Source organism: Chiloscyllium plagiosum, chromosome 7, assembly GCF_004010195.1.
Source record: "Chiloscyllium plagiosum isolate BGI_BamShark_2017 chromosome 7, ASM401019v2, whole genome shotgun sequence".
In the NCBI taxonomy this organism is placed as follows: Eukaryota; Metazoa; Chordata; class Chondrichthyes; order Orectolobiformes; family Hemiscylliidae; genus Chiloscyllium; species Chiloscyllium plagiosum.
Window position 1 is genome coordinate 49,837,006 of NC_057716.1, and position 26,110 is coordinate 49,863,115.

At 40.7% G+C, this 26,110-nt stretch overlaps 2 protein-coding genes across 6 annotated transcripts in view; one reads left to right on the forward strand and one right to left on the reverse strand.

Annotated features, from left to right (window-relative positions):
• cfap210 (cilia and flagella associated protein 210) overlaps positions 1-26,110 on the reverse strand; it is a 190,190-nt gene that overhangs the window by 45,442 nt on the left and 118,638 nt on the right. The window contains exons 1-2 of one of the 3 annotated variants that reach the window (XM_043693680.1): positions 8,485-8,649; positions 929-1,006 (exon numbers count right to left, since the gene is read on the reverse strand). In XM_043693680.1, the coding sequence (XP_043549615.1) occupies positions 929-1,006; positions 8,485-8,551 (145 nt within the window). In that variant the 5' untranslated portion in view covers positions 8,552-8,649. Of the gene's footprint in view, positions 1-928; positions 1,007-7,783; positions 7,808-8,484; positions 8,650-26,110 lie in introns of those variants that run through there. The other 2 variants (XM_043693683.1, XM_043693681.1) reach the window with 2 other exon arrangements.
• Positions 8,873-22,465, forward strand: phospho2 (phosphatase, orphan 2). Of its 3 annotated transcripts, none has more exons than XM_043693691.1 (2): positions 8,873-8,966; positions 20,375-22,465. In XM_043693691.1, the coding sequence occupies exon 2, from the start codon at positions 20,392-20,394 to the stop codon at positions 21,115-21,117; it is 726 nt and encodes a 241-aa protein (XP_043549626.1). In that variant the 5' UTR covers positions 8,873-8,966; positions 20,375-20,391; the 3' UTR covers positions 21,118-22,465. The 3 variants fall into 3 exon arrangements, with proteins under 3 accessions (XP_043549626.1, XP_043549627.1, XP_043549628.1); XM_043693692.1 differs by having other exon boundaries at positions 8,898-8,914; XM_043693693.1 differs by lacking the exon at positions 8,873-8,966 and adding an exon at positions 14,858-14,992.

A 26,110-nucleotide genomic window follows, 5' to 3' on the forward strand; every position in this document is an offset into this window, starting at 1 on the left:
AATCCATCGAATTCAGCACCGCCTTCCTAACCTGCAATCTTCTTCCCGACCTCTCCGCCCCCACCCCAGTCTGACCTATCACCCTCACCTTGTCCTCTTTCCACCTATCACATTTTCCGACGCCCCTCCCCCAAGTCCCTCCTCCCTATCTTTTATCTTAGCCTGCTGGACCAACTTTCCTCATTCCTGAAGAAGGGCTAATGCCCGAAACGTCGATTCTCCTGTTCCCTAGATGCTGCCTGACCTGCTGCGCTTTTCCAGCAACACATTTCCAACCCAGGGATTACTGCCGAACAAAAAGATCTAGAAGTGCAGGTACATTGTTTCTTGAAAGTGGAGTCACAGGTAGACAGGGTGGGGAAGGTGGTGTTTTGCACACTTGCTTTCATTGGTTAGTGCACTGAGCATAGGAATTGGGACATCATGTTGTGGCTGTCAGGACAGTGGTGAGGCCAATTTTAGAATCGTACATTAGATTAGAGTTTCCCTGTTGTAGAAAATATGTTGTTCAACTTGAAAGGGTTCAGAAAAGATCAACAACAATGTTGCCAGGATTGGAGGGTTTGCGCTGTAAGTAGAGGCTGAAAAGGCTGGAGCATTTTTTCCCTGAAACATCAGAGGCTGAGGAATGATCTTAGAGATGTTTATAAAATCATGAGGGCATGGATAGGGTGAATAGCCAAGGTCTTTTTTTCCCCCAGAGTAGGGGAAGCCAAAACCAGAGGGCATAGGTTTAAGGAGAAAGGGGAGAAAGTTAAAAGGGACCTGAGGAGCAACTTTTTCATGCAGAGAGTGGTACATGTATGGAATGAGCTGCTAAAGGAGGTGGTGAAGGTGAGCACTATTACACCATTTAAAAGGCATCTGGATGGGTACTTGAATATAGCTATGCATTGCCTTATATTTCCCAATATTCCATGCAACTTACCTTCCACTTTCTGAAAATCACTGTGTTCATGACACCTTGGTACACACTCATTGGTGTTCAGGACTGAAGATATTCTACCTGTAATGCATAAACAAAAGAATAACACAATTTAAAACTGCACATCAGAATAGGTACCATTGACTAACACCCTCAGGTTCCTGTCATTGATCCAAATATTCATTTAATCATAGCGAGTCATCATGCTAGTCACGTTGTTTGAGGAATTTTGTGGAAAAGGACCACAGTCTACTAGCTATATCTGTGGTTTAATATCTGATATATTTGTGACCTTGAATTATCCTACACTGATTTACTTGAAATATAGGGCCCAGCCAACACTTGGTTATTAGCTAAAAGCAGTATAATATGAGCAGAAGTACAATTTAATTTCAGCTTTGTGACAATTTAGTATACAGGCTACCACTCATAACCTATTCATTTAATTAGGTAAAATGAACTTAAGTGAACTTTAATCCTTGACAGAAAGTTGAGAACAAACAGTTACAGTTTAAAAACTAGGGGACTCCTATTTAAGACTGTGATTAGGAACAACTTTTTCCATTCAGTTGTTTGTCTGTAGAATTTTCTTCTCTAGGGAGTAGACGCTGGAGTCAAGGTTAGACACCATACAGCAAAGTGAAATAGAGGGCACAATCTCATCAACTATAACCTAATTTAGTGATGGAGCGGGCTTCAAGAGCCAAATGGCCGACTTGTGCTCCTAATAATAGTGTTCACTATAGCCTCTCTACTGACCCAGCAATGTATCATTTCACAACACATAGTGAGATCTGAGAAATACATTTAATGTACAAATAAAAAAAATACTGTCCTGTATCTATCAAAAACTTTTGGGATTATCTTCTGGGAACAGGACATAACACCATTATAAAACAACTTCCATTCCTTCATACTTCTTCACTGCTTAGATAAGGATCTACATTCTTTGTTGTTATGGGAGATTGAAAATGTTGCAGCAGTAACTTGGGTAAAAATGAAAATAGTAAAAGTAGTTTTAGAAGGGCATCATTTACAGCCACTACAAAGCACAAGTCAAGAATGCACCTGTACGAATACTCAAAAAATTCAACTTTATCTGGGATGACCACCCCACTCACCAAGTCAAACAGTCACTCTCTCCATGTTAGCAAATTGTCAGCATGTCAACTCACAAAACCTATTCAAGAATACCTCTCAAAGCTACAACCTCAGCTACCTGGCAGGACAAGTGCAGCAGGTACAAGGAAAATCACTGCCTTAAAGTGCATGGAATTGAATGTAATATATATTGAGAGACAACTGGTTAGCAGACAGGAAAGAAAGTGTAGGAATAAACAAGTCATTTTCCAAGCAGTAGTGAGTGACCAGTGGACTACCGCAGGGATCAGTGTTTGGACCCCCACTCACAATATATTAATGATTAAATTTGGTAATTACATTTCATATCTTTATGTTTGCAGCCAACACAAAGGTGGGTGGGAGGTTGAACTATGTGGAGGACACAGAGATGCTTCAGTGCGATTTGGGCAAGTTGAATGAATTGGCAAATGCATGGCAGATGAAATATAATGTGGATAAATTTTAGGTTATCCACTTTGGTTTGGGAAAGGGGAGATGCAGTGAGACCTGAGCATCCTTGGACACCAGTCATTGAAACATGCGGGTGCAGCAGGTGGTGAAGAAGACAAATAATACATTGACCTTCAGAGCAAAAGGATTTACATAAAGGAACAGGAATATCTTGCTGCAATTGTACAGAGTCTTGGTGAGCCCATATCTGGTGCATTGGTATCTGAGGATTGGCTATGGAGGGAATACAATGAAGGATTACTCGACTGATCGCTGGGATGGCAGGACTTACATATGAAGAGAGACTGGATTGGTTATATTCACTGGAGTTTAGAACAATGAGCGGAGGCCTCGTTGAAAGCTATAAAATTCTAATCGGATGAGACAGGGTAAATGCAAGAATAAAACCGGGGTGTCCAGGACGAAAGGTAACATTCTAAGGATACAAGGTAGGCCATTTAGGATGGAGATTAGGAGAAATTTCTTCACCGCAGTAATTTTTTAGATTACATTACAGCGTGGAAACAGGCCCTTCAGCCCAACAAGTCCACACTGACCCGCCAAAGCGCAACCCACCCATGCCCCTACATTTACCCCTTACCTAACACTACGGGCAATTTAGCATGGCCAATTCACCTGACCTGCACATCTTTGGACTGTGGGAGGAAACCGGAGCAGCTGGAGGAAACACACGCAGACACAGGGAGAATGTGCAAACTCCACACAGTCAGTCGCCTGAGGCGGGAATTGAACCCGGGTCTCAGGCGCTGTGAGGCAACAGTGCTAACCACTGTGCCACCGTGCCGCCAATAATGAGTATGTGAAATTCTCTGCCACAGAAAATGATTGAGACCAAAACAGTATGTTTTCAAGATGTTGGATATAGGTATTAGAGCTAAAAGGATCAAAGGTTGTGGGGATAAAGTGGGAATGGGATACCGAGTTGAATGATCAGGCATGATCATATTGAATGGCAGTGCAGATTCAAAAAGCCAAATGGCCCAATCCTGCTCCCATTTTCTATATTTCTTCCAGTTCTCCTCCTGTGGAAGTACCTTCATGTAACTATTCAAGAAGGCTTTTCAAGGATGATTGGATAATAAGTCAGTGACAGCGTAATGATAATGTCACAGGACTAGTCGTCCAGAAGTCCAAGCTAATGCTATGGGTACATGATTAGAAATCTCACCACAGCAACTTCTGCAATTTAAATTAATTTAGTAAATCTGAAATATAAAGCTAATATCTATAATGGTGACCATGAAACTACTATTGTTCAAAATCACACTCTTCAGTGATGTTCTTTAAGGAAGAAAGTTACATGGCTTACATTTGATAATAGAAACTCAAATATTTTTGCCTCTTAACTCTGCTGTGAAATAGCTTTCAATCCACTCAGGAATGGTGAACAAATGTTCATCTTCAGTGACATCCAGTGGATAAAATAACAATCCAAGAAGATAAAAGTTTGTTCCCAAAGCAAAAATGGTTGCCTTCATCCAACTTGCACATTTGCACTCATGTGACATAAGGTGTTATTATAACTGTAAGATTAATTTATTTATTAATGTTATGGACCAGACCAAACCCCCTCAAAATATATCAAGGAGAATAGCCTCAACCCTAACTTTTATTTTATTTAAAGGCATGTGTAAGGCACTGTGTTCTAGATGTGATTTGGTTGATCACACTACTAGATTTGAAGCAAAACACATTTTATTCTTACACGACATTTAAACACAAACAAAAAAAAATTGGAACAAGCTTAAAAATGTATGGAAATACTTTACAAAATAATATTTTTTAAACTACTACTCATTCCTAGCAGCATACCATACCAAGTACATCTTAGTTAAGGCAAATTCAACAAAACAGATTTGCTCACTTGATATCTCCTCCAGTCCAAGAGAAAGGAACACCAACAGAACGAATCTAGCAGCAGAGAGAGAACTCAAGCTTTTGCAGCAGAGAGAAAACAGCTTCAACTTCAAAAAACCTCAACTTCAAAAATTGAAAGTAAACACTAAAACCCTAAACCTTTGTGGGCCTGAGTCCTCACACTCATGTTTCCTTTGTCTAATTTTTAAAAACAGGCATGGTCTTTTTTACCACATTAAGTCAAGTGCAACCTTCTCACTTTTTGAGAATGCAGCTGCAACTCTAAAATGATAGCTAACTCTACTCTGTTCTATCAAATTCCTATAGGAATTCTGGTCATTTGTTTGTAATTTCTCAAATATTTCATTCAAGCCATGTTGACTGATCATAAAATTATTCATTTGAATAGAGTACAACTTCTGTTTTACTTGGGTCAACAACGTTCACTGAAAAATACTAATAATATCAACAATTATATAGTATTTTAAAGCACATTTTCTCAAGGTACATGCACATAAGCATTGTCAGTTGTCCTTCAACAACAAAGCATGACGTAGTTCATGGATATCATTTTCAGGGCTTTCATGAATCCAGTGGAATGATGGAGAAACAATAAACTGAGCAAGCCTCAGCGTCATATCATGCTGAGCCACATGCTTCAGGTACTGAATACATTATCACTCCTGGTTTTGTTTTATTTAAATTCACAAATCACCCACAAGATAATTAACAACTCAAACAGAATGTTTCAAATTTCCAGATTCTGCAGTTCCTAGCTCACAAGCCTCATTCCTGATGAAGGGCTTTTGCCCGAAACGTCAACTGTCCTGCTTCTCAGATGCTGCCCGTCCTGCTGTGCTTTTCCAGCACCACGCTCAGAAGTATTACCACCATTCCACAAGAGTCTAGTTTTATAGGATGCATGCCAAATCCATGCTATCTGGCATTAATGCAACAATTAAGTTCATACAATTTAGAAGTACAATTGGTCCAGTCAGCTCATAGAGTCTGCTCTGCCATTCGATCATGGTTTCTCACCCCCATTCTCCTGCTTTCTCCCCGTAACCCTTGGTCCCATTAATAATCAAGAACCTATCTATTTACCTCCGTCTCAAGTACACTCAATATCTTGGCCTCCACAGCCTTCTGCAACAATGAGGTCCCCAGATTCACCACCTTCTGGCTGAAGTAATACTTCCTCATCTTAGAACATTGAACAAAAACCATACAGTGCAGTACAGGCCCTTCAGCCCTCTATATTGTGCTAACCTGTGATACCGATCTGAAGCCCATCTAACTTACACTATTCCATTATCATCCATATATTTATCCAATGACCATTTAAACGTCCTTAAAGTTGGCCAATTGACTATTGTTGCAGGCAAAGCATTCCACGCACCTACTACTCTCTGAGTAAAGAATCTACCTTCGACATCTGTCCTCTATCACCCCCCAATTTAAAGCTATTTACCGTCAAGCTAACCATCACCATCCAAGAAAAAAGGCTCTCACTGTCCACCCTATCTAATCCTTTGATCATCTTGTATGTCTCTATTAAGTCACTTCTTCACCTTCTTCTAACTAATGAAAACAGCCTCAAGTCCCTCAGCCTTTCACTCATAAGACCTTCCATCCATACTAGGCAACATCTTATAAGAGTCCCCTGCACCCTTTCCAATGCTTCCACATCCTTCCTATAATGTGGCAACCAGAACTTTTTGCAATAGTCCAAGTGCGGCCAGTTTTACACAGCTGCAACATGACCTCATGGCTCTGAATCACAATCCTTCTACCAATAAATGCTAACATACCATACGCCTTCTTAACAACCCTATCAACCTGGATGGCAACTTTCAGGAATCTATGTACATGGACATAGAGATCTCTCTGCTCATCCACACTACCAAGAATCTTACCATTAGCCCAGTACTTTGCATTCTGGTTACTCCTTCCAAAGTGAATCAAGTTTTCTGCATTAAATACCATTTGCCACCTCTCAGCCCAGCTCTGCAGCTTATCTATGTCGCTCTGTAAAATGCAACATCTCTCCACACTGTCCACAACTTGACCGACTTTAGTGTCACCCGCAAATTTACTAATCCATCCTTCTACGCCCTTACCCAGGTCACTTATAAAAATGCCAAACAATAGTGGCCCCAAAACAGATAATTGTAGTACACCACTATCAACTCAACCCCAGGATGAACATATCCCATCAATCACTACCTAGTCTTCTTTCAGCTAGGCAATTTCTGATCCATACCGCTAAATCACACTCAATTCCATCCCTCTGTATTTTCTGCGATACCCTACCATGGGGAACCTCATAAAACCCTTTACAGAAATCCAAATATACCACATCAACCGCTTTACCCTCATCCACCTGTTTGGTCACCTTCCCAAAGAACTCAATAATGTTTGTGAGGTATGACCCATCCTTTACAAAACTGTGTTGACTATCACTAATCAAATTATTCCTTTCCAACACTTTACCCGTAACTTAATTAAGGCTCACTGGTCTACAATTACCAGGGTTGTCTCTACTCCCCTTCTTGAACAAGGGGACATTTGCTATCCTCCAGTCTTCTGGCACAATTCTTGTGGACAATGACAACAAAGATCAAAGCCAAAGGTTTTGCAATCTCTTCCTGAGCTTCGCAGAGAATCCTAGGGTAAATCCCATCCAGTCCTGGGGATTTACCTATTTTCAAATTTTCCAGAATTGCTGATACCTCCTCATGAACCTCAATCCCATCAGTCTAATAGCCTGTATCTCAGTATTCTCCTTGACAACATTCGAGGAGAAAGTGAGGACTGCAGATGCTGGAGATCAGAGCTGAAAATGTGTTGCTGGAAAAGCACAGCAGGGCAGGCAGCATCCAAGGAGCAGGAGAATCGACGTTTCTGGCATGAGCCCTTCTTCAGGAATCCTGAAGAAGGGCTCATGCCCGAAACGTCGATTCTCCTGCTCCTTGGATGCTGCCTGACCTGCTGCACTTTTCCAGCAACACATTTTCAGTCCTTGACAACATTGTCTTTTTCCTGTGGGAATACTGACAAAAAATATTCATTTAGCACCACTCTTATCTCTTCAGACTCCATACACAACTTGCCACTACTGTACTTGAGAGGCCCTAATCTTACTCTGTCATTCTTTTATTCCTGACATACCTGTGGAAAGCTTTAGGGTTTTCCTTGATCTTACATGCCAAAACTTCTCACATTCAAAAGGGTTGTGCCTTCACTCTGAGGCTATGCCCTCAGGTCCTTGTATCTTTTACTAGTGGAAATAGTTTCTCTATATCCACTCTATTCAGGCCCCTCAGAATTCTGTAAGTTTCAGTCAAATCTCCCTCATCCTTCTAAATTCCAACATACACAGACCCAGGGTCCTAAACTGCTCCTTACATGGCAAGTTGTTCATTCCCAGGATCATTCTTGTACACACCTCTAAATCCTCTCTAATGCCAGTACATTCTTCTTTATAAATGGGGACCAAAATTGCTCACAATATTCCAAATGTAGTATGACCAGCTCTCTTAAATTGAATACTAACATTGCACTTACTTTCCTAATTGCCAATTAAAAGTGCATGTTAAACTTAAAAGGGTCCTGCATCCAGACTCCCAAGCCCCTTATGCTTCAGATTTACAAAGCTTTTTCCCATTTGTAACATAGTCTCCGCCTATATTCTTCTGACCAAAGTGCATAACCTCACACTTTCCCACATTGTATTTCAATTGCCACTTCTTTACCACAGTCTCCTAGCCCGTCCAAGTCTTTCTGCAGCGTTCTTGCCTGTTCAACAACACCTGTCCCTACACCTATCTTCATATCATCAGAAAACTTCGCAACAATGCCTCTCAGTTCCTTCATCCAGATCGTTAATCGTTATAACGTGATAGCTGTGGCCCCAACAATGACCCTTGCTCCAGTAGTCTCCACAAGTCACCGTTGCCATACTGAAAAAGTCCTCTTTAACCCTACTTTCTGCCTTCTCCAGTCAGCTAATCCTTTATTCTTGCCAGTATCTTGCCCCTACCCCCATAAGCTCTTATTTAGCAACATCCTGTGCGGCAAGTTGATTCTTTCAATTAAAATAAACTCACTGGAACTGGAACTAGAGGTACTCAGCGGTCTTCGGCTCAGGGGCGTGATGTTAGTAGCTGTCGCCATTTACTTAATGAAAGCAAAACATGAATCGAAAGTTATTTTGCGGCTACGGCCATCGATAACCTCTTTCATTTAGCTCACAGCAACCCCTTCGCGTGTTCCTTTCCCACGGTTGCCCAGCAACAACGCCGGAAGTGTGAAGAAGGGCTTCCAGTCGAATGCGTTTCTGTTACTATGGTAACCAGCGAGCGGCGGCAGCTCGCACTCAGTCCACTCAGGCGGACTGTGCGCATATTCCGAGCCGGTCCTCAGGCTGCTCGTTAGCGCCGCTGCTGGACGGTGTGTGGAAGTGGAGCGGAGCAGAGCGGGATTTCCTTCAGCTTGGGGGCACAGTGTTCAATGAGCATCTTCTGGACATTAACAGAGGTATCTCGTGCTTAGACCGTTGTGCATTTTAAACACTGTCAGTCCCTCCCAGGTACAGAAATTGAATATTTCAGAAAACTTAACGAAATAGCTTACTGCAGACGGTAGCGATCATACGGGTTAATAATAGCTTATACTATATGCTGCATATTTATTTTTAAACATACTTCCTTCAGTGTGTCTATACAAGGAAACCGAAGATTCTAAGGTCCTTTTTCGGGCCTACCCAGAGTCATCAGTTTGAAGGGCTGTGTGACAAAAAACAAAGTCAAATGTTTGCGGAAACGATTAGAGTATTATTGTTGCATTATTTGAATTATTATCAGATTGTTGTATAAACATATGCCTGGATCTGACATTGTTGTAGTGTTTAAAAAGGGTTGGGAAATAATTGCTGTATTCTGGCGTTGCCACATTTTACTGCTACACGCAGTCATGTGCTGAAAATCAATGTATGTCAGTCACATGGAGACATTCTTAACATAAGATCAAAAGAAATATGATCAGGAATAGCCTTTCATTCCTTTCAGCCAGCTCCACCATTTATTTTTTTTCGGCCGTAAGACATGATTTTTATTGCAAGCGTGGCCAACTTGTCTGATCTCAAAAGCAATGTTCCATTTAAGGTGCTAGTATCAAGTAACTGCCATCATGACTGATTTTGCATGTTTGCTTCAATGTTTGAAAAAAAACTAACATGGTAAACATTGACTCCCATTCTTACCTCCACCATTCAATAAAGTTGAACTGATATTGATCTTAACTCCAACGAGATGACCCTTGGCACCCTTTGTCCAATAAAAACTTTCCAAAATCAGCCCTGAATATTATTTAATGACCCAACCTCCACAGCTCAGTGAAGTAATTCCAAAGATGAAATCCTTTCAGAGGATAAATTTGGCCGTGCCAAATTGCCCACGGTGTCCAGGAATGTGCAGGGTAGGTGCATTAGCCATGGGAAATGCAAGGCTATAGAGATAGAGTAGGGGGATAGGTCTGGGTGGGATGCTTCTTGAAAGGTCTCTGTGAACTTGATGGGCCAAATTGCCTGTTACTACACTGTAGGGATTCTATGATACATATGAAGTCTCTGTAAATTTAAGTAATATTCTGTTTTTATATTCTTTCTGGCAAAGTGAGGAACCCCACATTTTCCCACATTTCCCATTTTCCTTTCCTGCTCATTTAGTCTAATTTATATCTCTTTACAAAACTCTTTATGATCTGCTCAAACTTACTTTCCCATCTGAAGTAGTAATGGAGGGGGAAGAGAGAAAAACTGTGAATTTTGCAAAAATGGAAAGAGTGATGTTACAGCAAAGACATTTAATCTGCCGATGATGGAGGCATTTGGGAAATTTAAACAAAACCGCATAGTGACATTGAGTAGCTTTCTAAAAGTTGAAACTTTATTGCTGGAACAGCACAGCAGGTCAGGCAGCATCCAGGGAACAGGAGATTCGACGTTTCGGGCACAGGCCCTTCTTCGGCCTGTGCCCGAAACGTCGAATCTCCTGTTCCCTGGATGCTGCCTGACCTGCTGTGCTGTTCCAGCAATAAAGTTTCAACTTTGATCTCCAGCATCTGCAGACCTCACTTTCTCCTCGTAGCTTTCTAAAAGGCACAAATGAAGAAGTAAAGATCAGCAAACTACTTTTGAGACCACAAGAGAAAGAATTAAAATTTGATGGCTGTTTGGGAGCTGATTGAAATCAAATCATCCAAAATCAAATAATCAGATCAACCAACACCGTCTGCAGAATTGAGGGAGCCTCTTGATACCTTGGTACAAAAGTAGTTGATCACTAAGACAAGTTTGCAGTATTACTGGTTGAGTATACTACCAGAGCACATGAAGCTATGAGTAGACAGGTTAAAGTATTGGACGACTGAATCAAGCTAACTTTCAATTAGTGAAGAGAAACTGCTGATACGGTGAGACAGTAACAAATGAATGAACAGACAGAGGTAAAGGTGTGAAAGAGCTCCAGGTGACCACATGAATTCATAAACACATGCGGATTAAAATGTGGATTTTGTGAAAAATTAAATTACTGGAAAAAGACATTTTGAATAATGAAAGAAGATGGTATGTTACTTATCCGAGACTAAGCAGTAAAAGTACAGGTAACCAAAGCATTCAGACTCTAAATGATTAATTGTTTTAAAATCCACTCTCGGGTTGTGAGCATCTCTGGTTGGCCAGCATTTATTACCTGTCCTCCTCTCCCTTGAGAAGCTGATGGTGTACTGCCTTCCTGAACGGCTGCAGTCCACATGTTGTTGGTTAACCCAAAATGCTTTTCAGAAGGGAATTGCAGGACATTTACCCAGTGACAGTGAAGGAATGGCAATAAATTTCCAAGTCAGGATGGTGAATTGCTTGGAGTAGAACTTCCATGTGATGTGTTTGCAAGGGTCTGCTGGCCATTGTCATTCTAGATGGAAGTGGTCATGGGTTTGGAAGGGCTGTCTGAAGCTCTTCAGTGAAGTTCTGCAGTGCATTTCATAGATAGTACACACTGCTGCTACTGAGTGTCAGTGGTCAGGGGAGTGGATGTTTGTGGATGTGATGCCAATCAGGTGGACTGCTTTATGCAAAATGGTGTCAAGCTTCTTGGGTGTTGTTGGAGCTGCATTCATCCAGGCAAGTGGAGGATATTCCATCACACTCCTGACTTGTGCCTTGCAGATGGACAGGTTTTGGGGAGTCAGGATGTGAGTTACTTGCTTCAATACTCCTATTGTTTGACCTGTTTTTGTAGCCACTGTGTGGTGGGTCCAGCTGAGTTTCAGGGTAAATGGTAACCCCAAGGATGTTGATAGTGGGGATTCAGTAATGGTAACACTATTGAATGTCAAGGGGAGGTGCTTAGATTGTTTCTTATTGGTAATGGTCATAGCGTGGCATTTATGTGGCATGCATGTTACTTGCCACTTGTCAGCCCAAGCCTGGATATTGTTGAGATTTTGTTGCATTGGAACATGGACTACTTTAGTATCTGAAAAAGCGCTGAACATTGTGCAATCATCAGTGAACATCCCCACATCTAACCTTTTGATGGAAACAAGGTCATTGATGAAGCAGCTGAACATGCTTAGGTCTGGGATACTCTGCTGAGGAACTCCTACAGAGATATTCTGAAGCTGAAATGACTGACCTTCAACAACCACAACCATCTTCCAATATGCCAGGTATGACTCGAACCAGAAGAGAGTTTGCCTCCTGATACTCATTGATTCCAGTTTTGCTAGGCTGATGTCAAAGGCTGAAATTCAGCTTTCTCGACTCTTCTCTTCATGTTTAAACAAAGGATGTAATGCGGTCACGAGCTGAGTGCCCCTGATGGAAGTCATACTGGATGTCACTGAGCAAGTTATTCGTGAGGAGGTGCTGCTTGATAGCACAGTTGATTTGATTTGATTTGATTTATTATTGTCCCATGCACAGTGAAAAGTATTGTTTGGTGTGCCAATGAAACAAATTATTCTTACATGATTACATTAGAGTAATAGGACAGAATGCAGAATATAGTATTACAGCTACAGGGAATGCACAGTGAACGGTCAACTCTAATATATGAGAGGAGAAAGTGAGGACTGCAGATGCTGGAGATCAGAGCTGAAAATGTGTTGCTGGAAAAGCGCAGCAGGTCAGGCAGCATCCAAGGAACAGGAGAATCGACGTTTCGGGCATAAACCCTTCTTAAAGCCCTTCCTGAAGAAGGGCTTATGTCCGAAACGTTGATTCTCCTGTTCCTTGGATGCTGCCTGACCTGCTGCGCTTTTCCAGCAACACATTTTCAGATCTAATATATGAGAGGTCTGTTCACAAATCTGATTACAGCAGTGAAGAAGCTGTTCTTAAATCTGTTGGTATTAAACTTTTGTATCTTCTGTCTGTTGGAAGAGGGTGGAAGAGAGTGTAACTGGGGTGGGACGGGTCGTTGATTATGTTGGTTGCTTTCTGGAGGCAATGGGAAGTGTAGACAGAATCAATGGAAGGAAGGCTGTTTTGTGTGATGGACAGGGCTACATTCACAACTCTCTGTAATTTCTTGTGGTCTTGGGCAAAGCTATTGCTGTATCAAGCTGTGATGCATTCAGATAGGATACTTTCTATGTGGACATTCCGAATTTCCTTAGCCTTCTGGGGAAGAAGAAGCATCAATGTGCTTTATTGACTGTAGCGTCAACGTGAGTGGACCATGATAGATTGTTGGTGATGTTTACTCCGAGGAACTTGAAGCTCTTGATCGCTTCCACCTCAGTACCATTGGTACAGACAGGAGCAGGTCCTCCACTCCGCTTCCTTAAGTTGATGATCAGCTTCTTCATTTTGCTGACATTAAGGGGTAGATTGGTGTCTTTATGCCATGCTACAAAGTTGTCTATCTCTTTCCTGTACTCTGTCTTGTTATTATTTGAGATCCGACCAACTATGGTGGCGTCAGCTGCAAATTTGTAAACAGAATTAGAACTTAATTTGGCTCTACAGAGTGTATAAGGATTATAATAAGGGGCTATGTACACAGCCTTGCAGGGCACCAGTATTAAGGATTATTGTGGAGAAGGTATTGTCACCTATTGCTATTCATTGCAATCCATAGGTCAATAGACAATAGGTGCAGGAGTAGGCCATTCTGCCCTTCGAGCCTGCACCACCATTCAATATGATCATGGCTGATCATCCTTAATCAGTATCCTGTTCCTGCCTTATCTCCATAATCCTTGATTCCACAATCCTTGAGAGCTCTATCCAATTCTTTCTTAAATGAATCCAGAGACTGGGCCTCCCCTGCCCTCTGGGGTAGAGCATTCCACACAGCCACCACTCTCTGGGTGAAGACATTTCTCCTTATCTCTGTCCTAAATGGTCTACCCCGTATTTTTAAGCTGTGTCCTCTAGGTCAGGAAGTTGAGGATCCAGTAGGAGTGGGGGGAGCAGAATCCTAGGTCTTAGAGTTTAGAGATGAATTTTGTTGGAATTATGATGTTGAACGCAGACCTAAAAATAAAAAAATAGGAATCTGACAGAGGTGTCGTTGTTATCCAGATGTTCCAGGGATCAGGGTAGGGCCAGGGTGTCTACTGTGCACTTATTATGATGGTAGGTGAATTGGAATGGATCAAGGAGATTAGGAAGGCTGGAGTTGGTGTGTGCCATTACTAACCTCTCTCAAAGCTTTTCATAATGATGGATGTCAAAGCCACCATGCAGTAGTCATTAAGGCACATTGCCTGTATTTCCTTTGGCATTAGTGGTCTTGTTGAAGCAGGTGGGAAACTCGTATTGTAGTAGGGAGGTTAAAAATGTGTGCAAATACTCCTGCCAGCTGGTCCTTACAGGATTTGAATGCACAATCAGAGACTTCATCTGGACCAGTCACATCCTATGGGTTCACCCCTTTCATCATTTCACTGATGATGACATAGACTGATGGGTTGTATTTATCCTGCTTATTATATGCCAGTGTTATAACTGTGCTGTAAGAGCTTGGTTAAGTGAGCGGCAAGTTCTGGAACACAAGCCTTCAGTACTATTGCTGGAATATTGCCAGGGCCCATAGCCTTTGCAGAATCCAGTGCCCCAATCTTTTCTCGATATAACATGGACTGAATTGACTGAAGGTTGGTATCTGTAGTGCTGGGAACAACCTGAGGAGACTGCAATGGATCATCCACTTGGCACTTCTGGCTGAAGATTGCTGTGAATACTTCAGCTTTATCTTTTGCAGTGTTATGCTGGCCTCTTCCATCAGGAAAGAAAGACATATTTGTGGAGCCTCCTCCACTAGTGAGCGTTTAATTGTCCATCAACATTTCTGACTACATGTGCAGGACTGCAGAACTTAGAATTGATCCATTAGTTGTGGGATCACTTAGTGCTGTCAATAACTTGCTGCTTATGCTGTTTGGTATGCAAGTAGTCTTGTTTGGGAGCTTCACTATGTTGTCATTTCATTTTTTAGGAATGCCTGGTGCTGCACCTCACATGTCCTCCTGCACTCTCACTGAATCAGGATTGATCCTCTGGCTTGACAGTAATGGCTGAGGAGGGATATGCCAGATCATGAGGTTGCAGATTGTGGTAGTTGCCCAGTCTTGAGTTCCTTTCTTATATTGTATTGGCCTGTAGTAAGAAGAAGTCTATTTAAGATAGTGAAAAGTTATCAATGACTTTTTAAAATTTGTTTTGATATAAATGGGTACTCCAAGGTGGAGAACGGGAGAAATTTCTGGCAATAACAGCTGCTCCTTTTTTGAGGTATTTTAGGTGCTGGAGGTGATTTCCTTGAATTCCAGGAGCAGCAATTACTGTTTTATATGCTGTTGCATTGTTTTGGAACTTTGGGAAAAAAAGTCAAAACAACAGCAGTTTAAAAGGGAGAAGAGCAGACAAAGGAAGCACTTGGTGAGGTCATTGCAGGAGAGAGAGAGAGAGAGAACCTGCACAGTTACTGCCTTGATGTTTGAATTCATGTATCACTGGACATCGGAGTGCATCTGGGAAACTTAACAAACAGTGAAATTCACAACTGATCTTGGACGAACTGTTGGGCGAAGTTCACAGTACAGAATCAGATAAATTAATTGTTGTTTTTAAGTGTGGCCTACAGAGAATCTGCAGCAGTGGGTAGAGTGGGTTCTTTCTTGATTATATGTTTTTGGAGATATGTCTCTTGATTAAACTTAAAGTATAAGCCATAACTATTAATTTAACCTGGGGCAGTGTTTGTAGAGGAATAAGACAGTGTTATTTTCTGGGTCTGTAGATTGTGAAGGAGCAAAATGGCCTTTAATAGAGTGATATGTACTTCTTGTCAGATGTGGAAGTTTAAAGAGAGTTTAAGATTTACTGCGGATTATATCCGCAATAAATGCTGTCGGCTACAAATCTTATCAGATTGAATGGATCGGTTGGAGAGACAGAAGCAATGAGGAATTTGCAAGAGCAACAGTATGTGATGGAGCAGTTATACGAAGGGGGGAAAGTCTCAGATACAGTCACATAAATGGGTTAACTCCAGGAAAGGTAAGAGAGGTAGGCAGCTTGTGCAGGAGTCTTTTGTGGATATACCCACTTCAAACAGGTATGCTGTTTTGGAAAATGTAGAGGGTGATGGATTCTCAGGGGAACGTAGCACGTACAGCCAAGTTTCTGGTATTGAGACTGGCTCTAATGCAACGAGGGGTACATCGGTTTCCAAGAGACCAATTGTGTTAGATGATTCTCTAGTCCAAAGTACAGGCAGACGTTTCTGTGGCTAGCAGCGAAAAGGCAGAATGGTGTGTTGCTTCCCTGGTACCAGGATCAAGGATGTCTCAGAGAGGGTGCAGAACGTTCTCACGGGGGAGAGTGGCCAGCAAGTGGTCATTGTCCACATTGGAACCAAAGACGTAGGAAGGGAAAAGATTGAGATTCTGAAGGGAGATTACAGAGAGTTAGGCAGAAATTTTAAAAGGAGGTCCTCAAGAGTAGTAATATCTGGATTACTCCCGGTGCTACAAGCTAGTGAGGGCAGGAATAGGAGGATAGAGCAGATGAATGCATGGCTGAGGAGCTGATATATGGGAGAAGGATTCATATTTTTGGATCATTGGAATCTCTTTTGGGGTAGAAGTGACCTGTGCAAGAAGGTTGGAAGGGGGCTAATTTACTGGCAGGGAAATTTGCTCGAGCTGCTCGGGAGGATTTAAACTAGTACGATTGAGGAGGGGGGGGGGGATCCCAGGGAGATAGAAAGAGATCAATTTGAGACTGGTACAGTTGAGAACAGAAGCGAGTCAAACAGTCAGGACAGGCAGGAACAGTAGGACTAATAATTAAACTGCATTTATTTCAATGCAAGGGACCTAACAGAGAAGGCAGATGAACTCAGGGCAAGGTTAGGTACATGAGATTGGGATATCATAGCTATTACAGAAACATGGCTCAGGGATGGGCAGGACTGGCAGCTTAATGTTCCAGGATACAAATGCTACAGGAAGGATAAAAAGGGAGGCAAAAGAGGAGAGGGAGTGGCATTTTTGATAAGGGATAGCATTACAGCTGTGCTGAGGGAGGATATTCCCGGAAATACATCCAGGGAAGTAATTTGGGTGAAACTGAGAAATAAGAAAGAGATGATAACCTTATTGGGATTGTATTATAGACCCCCTAATAGTCAGAGGGAAATTGAGAAACAAACTTATAAGGAGACCTCAGCTATCTGTAAGAATAATAGAGTGGTTATGGTAGGGGATTTTAACTTTCCAAACATAGACTGGGACTTCCATAATGTTAGGGGTTTAGATGGAGAGGAATTTGTTCAGTGTGTACAAGACAATTTTCTGATTCAGCATGTGGATGTGCCTACTAGAGAAGGTACAAAACTTGACCTACTCTTGGGAAAAACGGCAGTGCAGGTGACTGAGGTGTCAGTGGGGCAGCACTTTGCGACCAGCGACCATAATTCTATTAGATTTAAAATAATGATAGAAAAGAATAGACCAGATCTAAAAGTTGAAGTTCTAAATTGGAGAAAGGCTAATTTTGACCGTATTAGGCAAGAACTTTCAAAAGCTGATTGGGGCAGATGTTCGCAGGTAAAGGGACGGCTGGAAAATGGAAAACGAGAATCCAGAGCAAGTATATTCCTGTTAGGGTGAAAGGAAAGGCTGGTAGGTATAGGGAATGGTGGATGACTAAAGAAATTGAGGGTTTGGTTAAGAAAAAGAAGGAAGCATATGTAAGGTATAGACAGGATAGATCGAGTGAATCCTTAGAAGAGTATAAAAGAGGTAGGAGTATACTTAAGAGGGAAATCAGAAGGACAAAAAGGGGACATGAGATAGCTTTGGTAAATAGAATTAAGGAGAATCCAAAGGGAGAGAATAGGGCCCCTCAGAGATCAGCAAAGCGGCCATTGTGTGGAGCTGCAGAAAATGGGGGAGATACTAAATGAGTATTTTGCATCAGTATTTACTGTAAAAAAAGGATATGGAAGATATAGACTGTAGGGAAATAGATGGTGACATCTTGCAAAATGTCCACAGAGGAGGAAGTGCTGGATGTCTTGAAACGGATAAAGGTGGATAAATCCCCAGGACTTGATCAGGTGTACCCTAGAACTCTGTGGGAAGCTAGAGAAGTGATTGCTGGGCCTCTTGAGGAAGTAACAAAGAGGATTGATGAGGGCAGAGCGGTAGATGTGATCTATATGGACTTCAGTAAGGCATTCGACAAGGTTCCCCATGGGAGACTGATTAGCAAGATTAGATCTCACGGAATACAGGGAGAACTAGCCATTTGGGTACAGAACTGGCTCAAAGGTAGAAGACAGAGGATGGTGGTGGAGGGTTGTTTTTCAGACTGGAGGCCTGTGACTAGTGGAGTGCCACAAGGATCAGTGCTGGGTCCTCTACATTTTGTCATTTACATAAATGATTTGGATGCGAGCATAAGAGATACAGTTAGTAAGTTTGCAGATGACACCAAAATTCCTGGCACCCAGGAAGCAACATACCATTCTGAGTTTTCGCTGCTGGCCAAAGAAACGTCTGTCTGTATTTCAGACTAGAGAGTGCGCTAACACAGTCGATCTCTTGGAACTCGACGTACCCCTCATTGCATTACAGCCAGCCTGAATACCAGAAACTTGGCTGTTCCCCTACATTTTCCAAAACAGCAAACTTGTTTAAAATGGGGATAACCATAGAAGACTCCTGCACTACCTGCGTACCTCTCTTACTTTTCTTGGAGGTAACCCATCTATGTGACTGCACCTGCAACTTTTCCTTCTTCCTATAACTGCCATCCATCACATCCCCTTACTCTTGTAAATTCCTCATTGCCTCTAACTGTCTCTCCAACTGATCCATTCGATCTGATAGGATTTGCAACCAACGCATTTATTGCAGATATAATCCTGAGTAATACATAAATTCTCCCTAAACTCCCACATCAGACAAGAGCATATCACTTTACTAAAGGCCATTTTTGCTCCTTCACAATCTACAGACCCAGAAAATAGCACTGTCTTATTCCTCTACAAAACACAGCTTCAGGTTAAATTAATACTTATGGCTTATATTTTTAAGTTTAATCAAGAGACATGTCTCTATCTAACATATAATCAAGAAAGAACCCACTCTACTCACTACTGCAGACTTACTGTAAGGCCACACTTAAAATATCCACTTACCTGTTTCTGTACTGTCCCGAACAGGTACTTCCAAGATCAGTTGTGAATTTCACTGTTCATTTTCCCAGAAGCACTCCGATGTCCAGTGATACATGAATTCAAACAGCAAAGGCAGTAACTGTGCAGGTTGACTGCAGTGTCAGTTAGCAGTGTGGGTTTCTTTCTTTCTCTCTTTGTCTCTCCTGCACTGACCTCACCATGTACTTCCTTTGTCTGTCCCTCTCCCTTTTAAAAGTGCTGTTGTTTTGACTTTTTTTTTCTTCAAAGTTCCAAAACAATGCAACAGCATATAAAACGGTTATTGCTGCTCCTGGAATTCAAAGAAATCACCTCCAAAACCTAAAATACCTCAAAAAAAGGAGCAGACTGTTACAGCCAAAAATATTTCCTGTCCTCCATCTTGGATGACCCAGCACATTTTAAAAAGTTGGCCCAACTCCATGAAATGGGACAAGAGTATGACACCCTTTTCTCGCAACAGAGCCAGCCACTTCCTGAGTATGAAGTGCAAGCTCATGACTTCAACCAGCCAACATTTTCAAGCACACATGAAAACTGGAAAATGCAGGGATGCTATTGGGAATTTCAGAATCAATAAGTGTCCACCTTTTTTTTTAAGGATACCTGAGTGATTCAGACTCAGCAGAAATCCAGGCCTTTTTCTAAAATATTTTTTTTTCAAGTTTTATTTCATTAGTTCTGATAAAAATTGTCATGATTGTAATATATAAACATGGTCTAGTTTGTTCCAGTTTTGGCCCTTTTAAACAAATCAACTTGTCTTAATAGAGGCCTGACAACAAGTAATATAGACAAACATGAACCATTTCCCTTGAAGCTGGCTGTATTCCAGGTGTCTGTACTTTTGAATTATTGGCAGCCTATTAAGCTGGGAAAACAATGCAAAAAAAAATATACTTCAATTTTTAAAAATTCTGATTTCCGGCTTACCTACAACTTCATACAATGAGGTTTCATAATATGAAACGTAACAGTTCCATGTTTCTATAATGCAGCATCATTTATTAATTTGTCTATGAAATACTCAAAGTAGGATGGGGTTGCCCTCAACTTCATAGTTCCCTTATCAACTAGTTTACAGAGGGAAAATAGAAGTTATTCTATGTTGTGTTATTCATCTATGTTGTGAAACTTCTCAGCATCATAAATGTCTGGTTGAGTAGAGGATTGTCCATAATTTTGCAATATAATCAACGTGAGAGTTTCAGCCATGCCCAAATCATTCATTCTCTCCTTGTTTTGTTTTAAACAGAATAAAGTTTCCAGAGAATGAAGAGTTTACTTGTTTTTGATTTTGATCACACAATTGTAAATGGAAACAGTGACACTTGGGTTGTCAAATGTATACCTGAAAAGAAGCTTCCAGATTGGCTTCGTGAAACTTATGATGGAACACACTGGAATGAATACATGCAAAAGATCTTTGCCTATTTTGGAGACCAAGGAATCAAGGAATCTGAAATGAAAAGTGTTATGCAATCAATGCCATATACTAAAGGGATGGTTGATCTCCTGAAGTTCATTTGCCAAAAGAAGGATCAAGTTGACTGCATTATAATTTCTGATTCTAATACATGTTTCATCAATTGGATTTTAGAAGTAACAAATAGCAGCTCGGTATTTAATAGCATTATTACAAATCCAGCAAATTTTGAACAAAATCATCTGGTAATTAAGGGCTTTCATTCTCACAGCTGTCCAAATTGCCCTGATAATCTTTGCAAAAAAAAAGCATTGGATGATTTTATTGCTGATCAACTTAAAGCAGGGGTACAGTATCAAAGAATCATTTATACTGGTGATGGTGCAAATGACTTGTGCCCAATTAAAGGTTTGAGAGAGTGTGATGTTGCGATGGTAAGAAAAGGATACAAGTTAGAAAAACTGATTCATGAATTGCTTGATGGAGACTCAGGTTCAATGCTGCCATCAATTGTGATATGGTTGTCAGGTGAAGAAATCCTGTCTTATTTGAGAAAATGTTTGAAAACTTAAGAAAGTCTCTGATTTATTTAGAAACCTGAGCAAACAAAAAGCCTACAATTTAATTTCATTTGATTATACTTCATAAGTATAAAATTCATAAACATTGCTAAAAATGTCAAAGTCAAATCTTTTAATCTTGCATTCTTCAGGGCATCAACTCCTGATGAGGGCAAGACAAAAAGCTTTGACTCCTTATCTTCTTTCAGCAATCTTTAAATTCTGTATTATCAAGCAATTGTCATTCATAATTTAAAAAATCAGCAGATTTCTCGGATTACAACACATTTCTTGGGCACTCTAACTTCAGCAAACTATCAATAATGACATTGTGATTTGACGGTTTTTCCACTAAGATCTGACTTTTATATTCTTAAATCGCTAAATACGAAATTGCCAAGTTGCTCTTTAAATTTAATGACATTTCCCCTAGTTATTCTGGAATAGTGTTTAAATTAAGTGCACCATGTACAATGGGATGGTACTTATTACATTAGGATTAATCTTGCAGGTGGAGTGTAATACATTACTCAGGGCTGAATTAAATATATATATACATATTTCTTAATTCTGTTAAATTTCAACTACATCCAACATGGTGGAACAAAGCAAATTTGCAACTATCATGAAACGAGAAGGCATATTTCAATAGGTTATTGTCTACTTGATTATTTTAATATTTGTACTTAAAGCCAAGATATACTGTTATTTGTCAGTTGACACACAGTGCTATTGCATAATGGCTGAGAAATTGCAGGAAAATAAAAGCAGTATTTCCGATTGGTGAAGCAGTTGTAAGAAAGCTTATTCAGTTTTAGTTTGATTTGTCATATGGTGTGTTTTTGCAAAAGGCTAGTAACTTATTTGCTGTGTGCTTAAGGGAAAAGTCTCTTGGTCCTCAATTGAATTTGTGTATTGGTGATTTTTTTAAAATCAAAATGTTTTTGAATCCTAAATTATGATAGGCAATGAATTCAAAAGAGTACCACAGCTGTAATCAACTTACATAGAAATAAAATGTTAATTCATTGTGTGCTTGTTAACACCTTTGTCTTTTAAACTTCAAATTTATATCTATTAATAGTTTATTTCAAAAACTAAGCAACAGTTAATGGAATGTTTCAATATGTTTACTATTTAAAAATATTGCACTGGTTTTTAGAAAATGGTCCATACCACGAGAGACTGTTAATACATTATTTAAATTATACCAATGGATTTTTAGTTTTAATTTTTGCTTCTGAAATAACAGATATTGATTGTGTGTTGCAGTTTCATGTTACATACTAATTCTACTGCACACGTTGTGTAAAACATAAAAACATTAAAAAACATGTGGTTCTTTATTTTTATAAATAAAGCATTTTTTTTTAACTAAGTGACTTGAAACCATTCTTGGAAACACTACAGATAGTTCTCCTATAGCATGGTAGTTGTGTTCTTGTGCAATATAAATAATGGCCCCAATGGGGTTAGGAACGAACTGCCAAAAATATCAGTAAAAATCAAAACAAAAATAATCGATAGCCTAACACAAATGATAGCACAGTCTAAGTAAATCTTTAAATCATATATTTTAATGAAATAATACAATAAATTTAACACTTTAACACTAAAATGACTGATTATACCACTGTACCTTTCACGAAGCTCTCCACCAGAAAATGTACAAGCCGACTGACCACATGCTGCTGATGCAGAAATCCAGACCTCTTCAAGATTCCCACCCAGTTGGAAATAAAGTTCCTTCTAAATGTAGACTACAATTCCCAGACTACAATTTCAAGCTAAGTTTCAAGGCTAACAGAGCTGATTGCATTCCTGTCTTAGCTGAACACACTGAATTTGCATTTTGCAGACAGAGGAATCTAGGCTGGGTTTTGCTGTTCAGGTAAGTGCTGCAGATGGAATCGCATAACAGCAAATGGGAGTTTGTTTTAGTGAATTGCAGACCTTTTATTAATAATCACGTTACAGCCAAATTGCGGTTAATAAATATGCATTATAGGAGAACAACCTGTATACCTTTTTACTCTTTCATGGAATGTGGGTGTTGCAGTCAAGGCTAGTATTTGTTGCCCATCCCTAAATGTCCTTGAATTGAGTGGTTTGTTCCTTCATTGCAGAGGGCAGCTAAGGGTCAATCATATTACTCTGGGTCAAGAGTCACAATGTACTGCTCATCACTGGCCACTCGGGTGTTTCCTTTCTTCCTGGTGGTAGAATATAAATAAATAAAAATTTACACACTTGTTGTTTTTCACTGTGTATGACACCTGCACACACACGACGTGGGTGCTGGGAAAAAATAAGCACTACTGTAGTGTCAGAGGCTCTGCTCAAAAAAAAGTCACAATATAGACCAGACCAGATGAAAGTTGCAGATATTCCTCCTTAAAGGAAATTAGTGAACCAGAGGTTTTAATGACAATTAAAAATGGTCTTCTGGGTGTCATGGGACTAGTATTTTAATTTCAGACCTATTAATTGAATTTAAATTTCATCATCTGGCATTGTGGCATTCAAAACTGTGTCACCAGAGCATTAGCCTTACTGGTCCAGTGACTATGCTACACCACATCGTCTCCTTCACTGATGGAAACCTCTGTCTTCTGCCACATTAAGTCCAGATCTGAAATGTAGCTGTGTGATTACTAAATTACTAAATGTATTTCCTGTTGGTTCAAGCCAACAGAAAAAAAACACTCAACTGATGATTGGAGGCTAAACTAGAAATTGAATATACTTATTGTTCACACTTATGACCTTCATTAACAACAGTAATTTGTGGGTGTAGACTGAAACTATTCCAATCTATACTAGATCATGGATTACCCAAAGGAAACAGCAAAGATTATTGAGAAAGCATAAACGTTAAGTCATGTACCTTAAAGGAGGTGGCCCATCTCCTACTTAAATCTACATAGAAAGAAAATCTTTCTTGCTAAAATGTGACAGCTGGTTTATGCATGGCAATATTCTAAACACAGCAATGAAATTAATGCCAGATATTTTATTTTTGCCATATAAAAGTGTGCCAGGTCATGAGGGAAAGCCTTCATCAAAATATCAAGTGTTTTTTATCTATTCATGGAGGAACCACACAGGGACTTGTAAACGTCTTACTCGACAAAGGGCATGTCCATTAGTGCAGCACTCATACAATAATTATAAGTATACCCATCTTCACCACTTCCTTGGGCAGCTCATTCCATACATGCATCACCCTTTGCATGAAAAAACTATCCCTCAGGTCCTTTTGAAATCTTTCCCCTCTCACTTTAAACCTATGCCCTCTAAGTTTTGGACTCCCCTACCCTACAGAAAACACCTTGGCTATTCACCTTATCCAATGCCCCTCATGATTTTATAAACCTCTATAAAGTCATCCCCTAGTCTCTGACACTACAGGGAAAATAGCCACAGCCTATTCATCCTCTCCCTATAGCTCAAACTCTCCAGTCCCTGAAACATCTTTGTAGATCTTTTCTGCACTCTCTCAAGTTTAACAACATCCTTCCCATAGAAAGGTGACCAGAATTGTACATAATATTCCAAAATCTAGATTAGAGTGGTGCTGGAAAAGCACAGCCGGCTAGGCAGCATCTGAGGAGTAGGAAAATTGACGTTGCGGGCAAAAGCCCTTCATCAGGATCTGATGAAGGGCTTTTGCCCAAAACGCCTATTTTCCTGCTCCTCGTATGCTGCCTGACCTGCTGTGCCTTTCCAGCACCACTCTAATCTAGACTCCGATTTCCAGCATCTGCAGTCCTCACTTTTGCATAGTATTCCAAATGTAGCCTCACTAATAATCTGTACAACTGCAACATGACATCCCAACTCCGATATTCAATTCAGTGACCAGTGTAGGCAAGGGTACCAAATGCCTTCTTTACCATTGTGTCTACCTGTGACTTCACTTTCAAGGAATTATGTACCTGCACCCCTCGGTCTCTTTGTTCAGCAAAACTCTCCAGGGCCCTAAAATATAAGTCCTGCTCTGGTTTGCCTTACCAAGGTACATTTATCTAACACTCTCCTTGCCAATCTGTAGCACATTGGCCCATCTGATCAAGATCAATAGCGTGGTGCTGGAAAGGCACAGCAGGTTAGGCAGCATCCAAGGAGTAGGAACACCGATGTTTCAGGCATAAGATCTTCATCAGGAATATGGGGGTGTGGAAGGTGTCGGAAATGGCAGAGGATAATGCACTCCATTCGGAGATTGGTGTGTTGGAAGGTGAGGACCAGGGGAGTTCTATCTGTTTTGCGATTGGAGTGGTGGGGTTCAAGAGCAGAAGTGCGGGAAGTGGAGGAGATGTGCTAGAGGGTATTGTTTTCCACGTGGGAGGGGAAATTACGGTCCTTACAAATGAGGCCATCTTTGATGTCCTGGAGTGGAGTTGCTCCTCCTGGGAGTAGATATGGCAGAGATGCAGGAATTGGGAGTAAGAGATAGCATTTTTAAAGGAGAGGAGGTGTAGTCCAGATAGCTGTGGGAGTCGGTGGGTTTGAAGAAGATGTCTGCATTGAGTCAGTTGCCAGAGATGGAGATGGAGAAATCCATGAAGGGGAGGGAGGTGGCCAAGATGGACCAGGTGAACTTGAGATCAGGGTGGAGGGGTTCGTGAAGTTAATGAACTGTTTAACCTCCTCATGGGAGCATGAGGTAGTGCCAATCTAGTCATCGATGTAGGAGGAAAAGGTGGGGAATGGTGCCGGTATAACTGTGGAATATGGACTGTTCCATAAGGTCCCATTGAACTCTGAGATAATCCTATTCATTGTCCACTATACCCCCTATTTTGGTGTCATCTGTAAACTTACTAACCATGCCACCTATATTAACATCCACATCATTTATGTAAATGATGAAAAGCAGTAGACCCAAGACCCAGCACTGATCCTTATGGCACACTGCTAATCACAGGCCTTCAGTCCATAAAACATCTCTCCACCACCACATTTTGTCTTCTACTTTCAAGCCAATTCAAATGGCTAGTTC

Coding starts and splice junctions, on each gene's coding strand:
- phospho2 (XM_043693691.1), top strand. CDS start 20,392: ATGAAGAGTTTACTTGTTTTTGATTTTGATCACACAATTGTAAATGGA.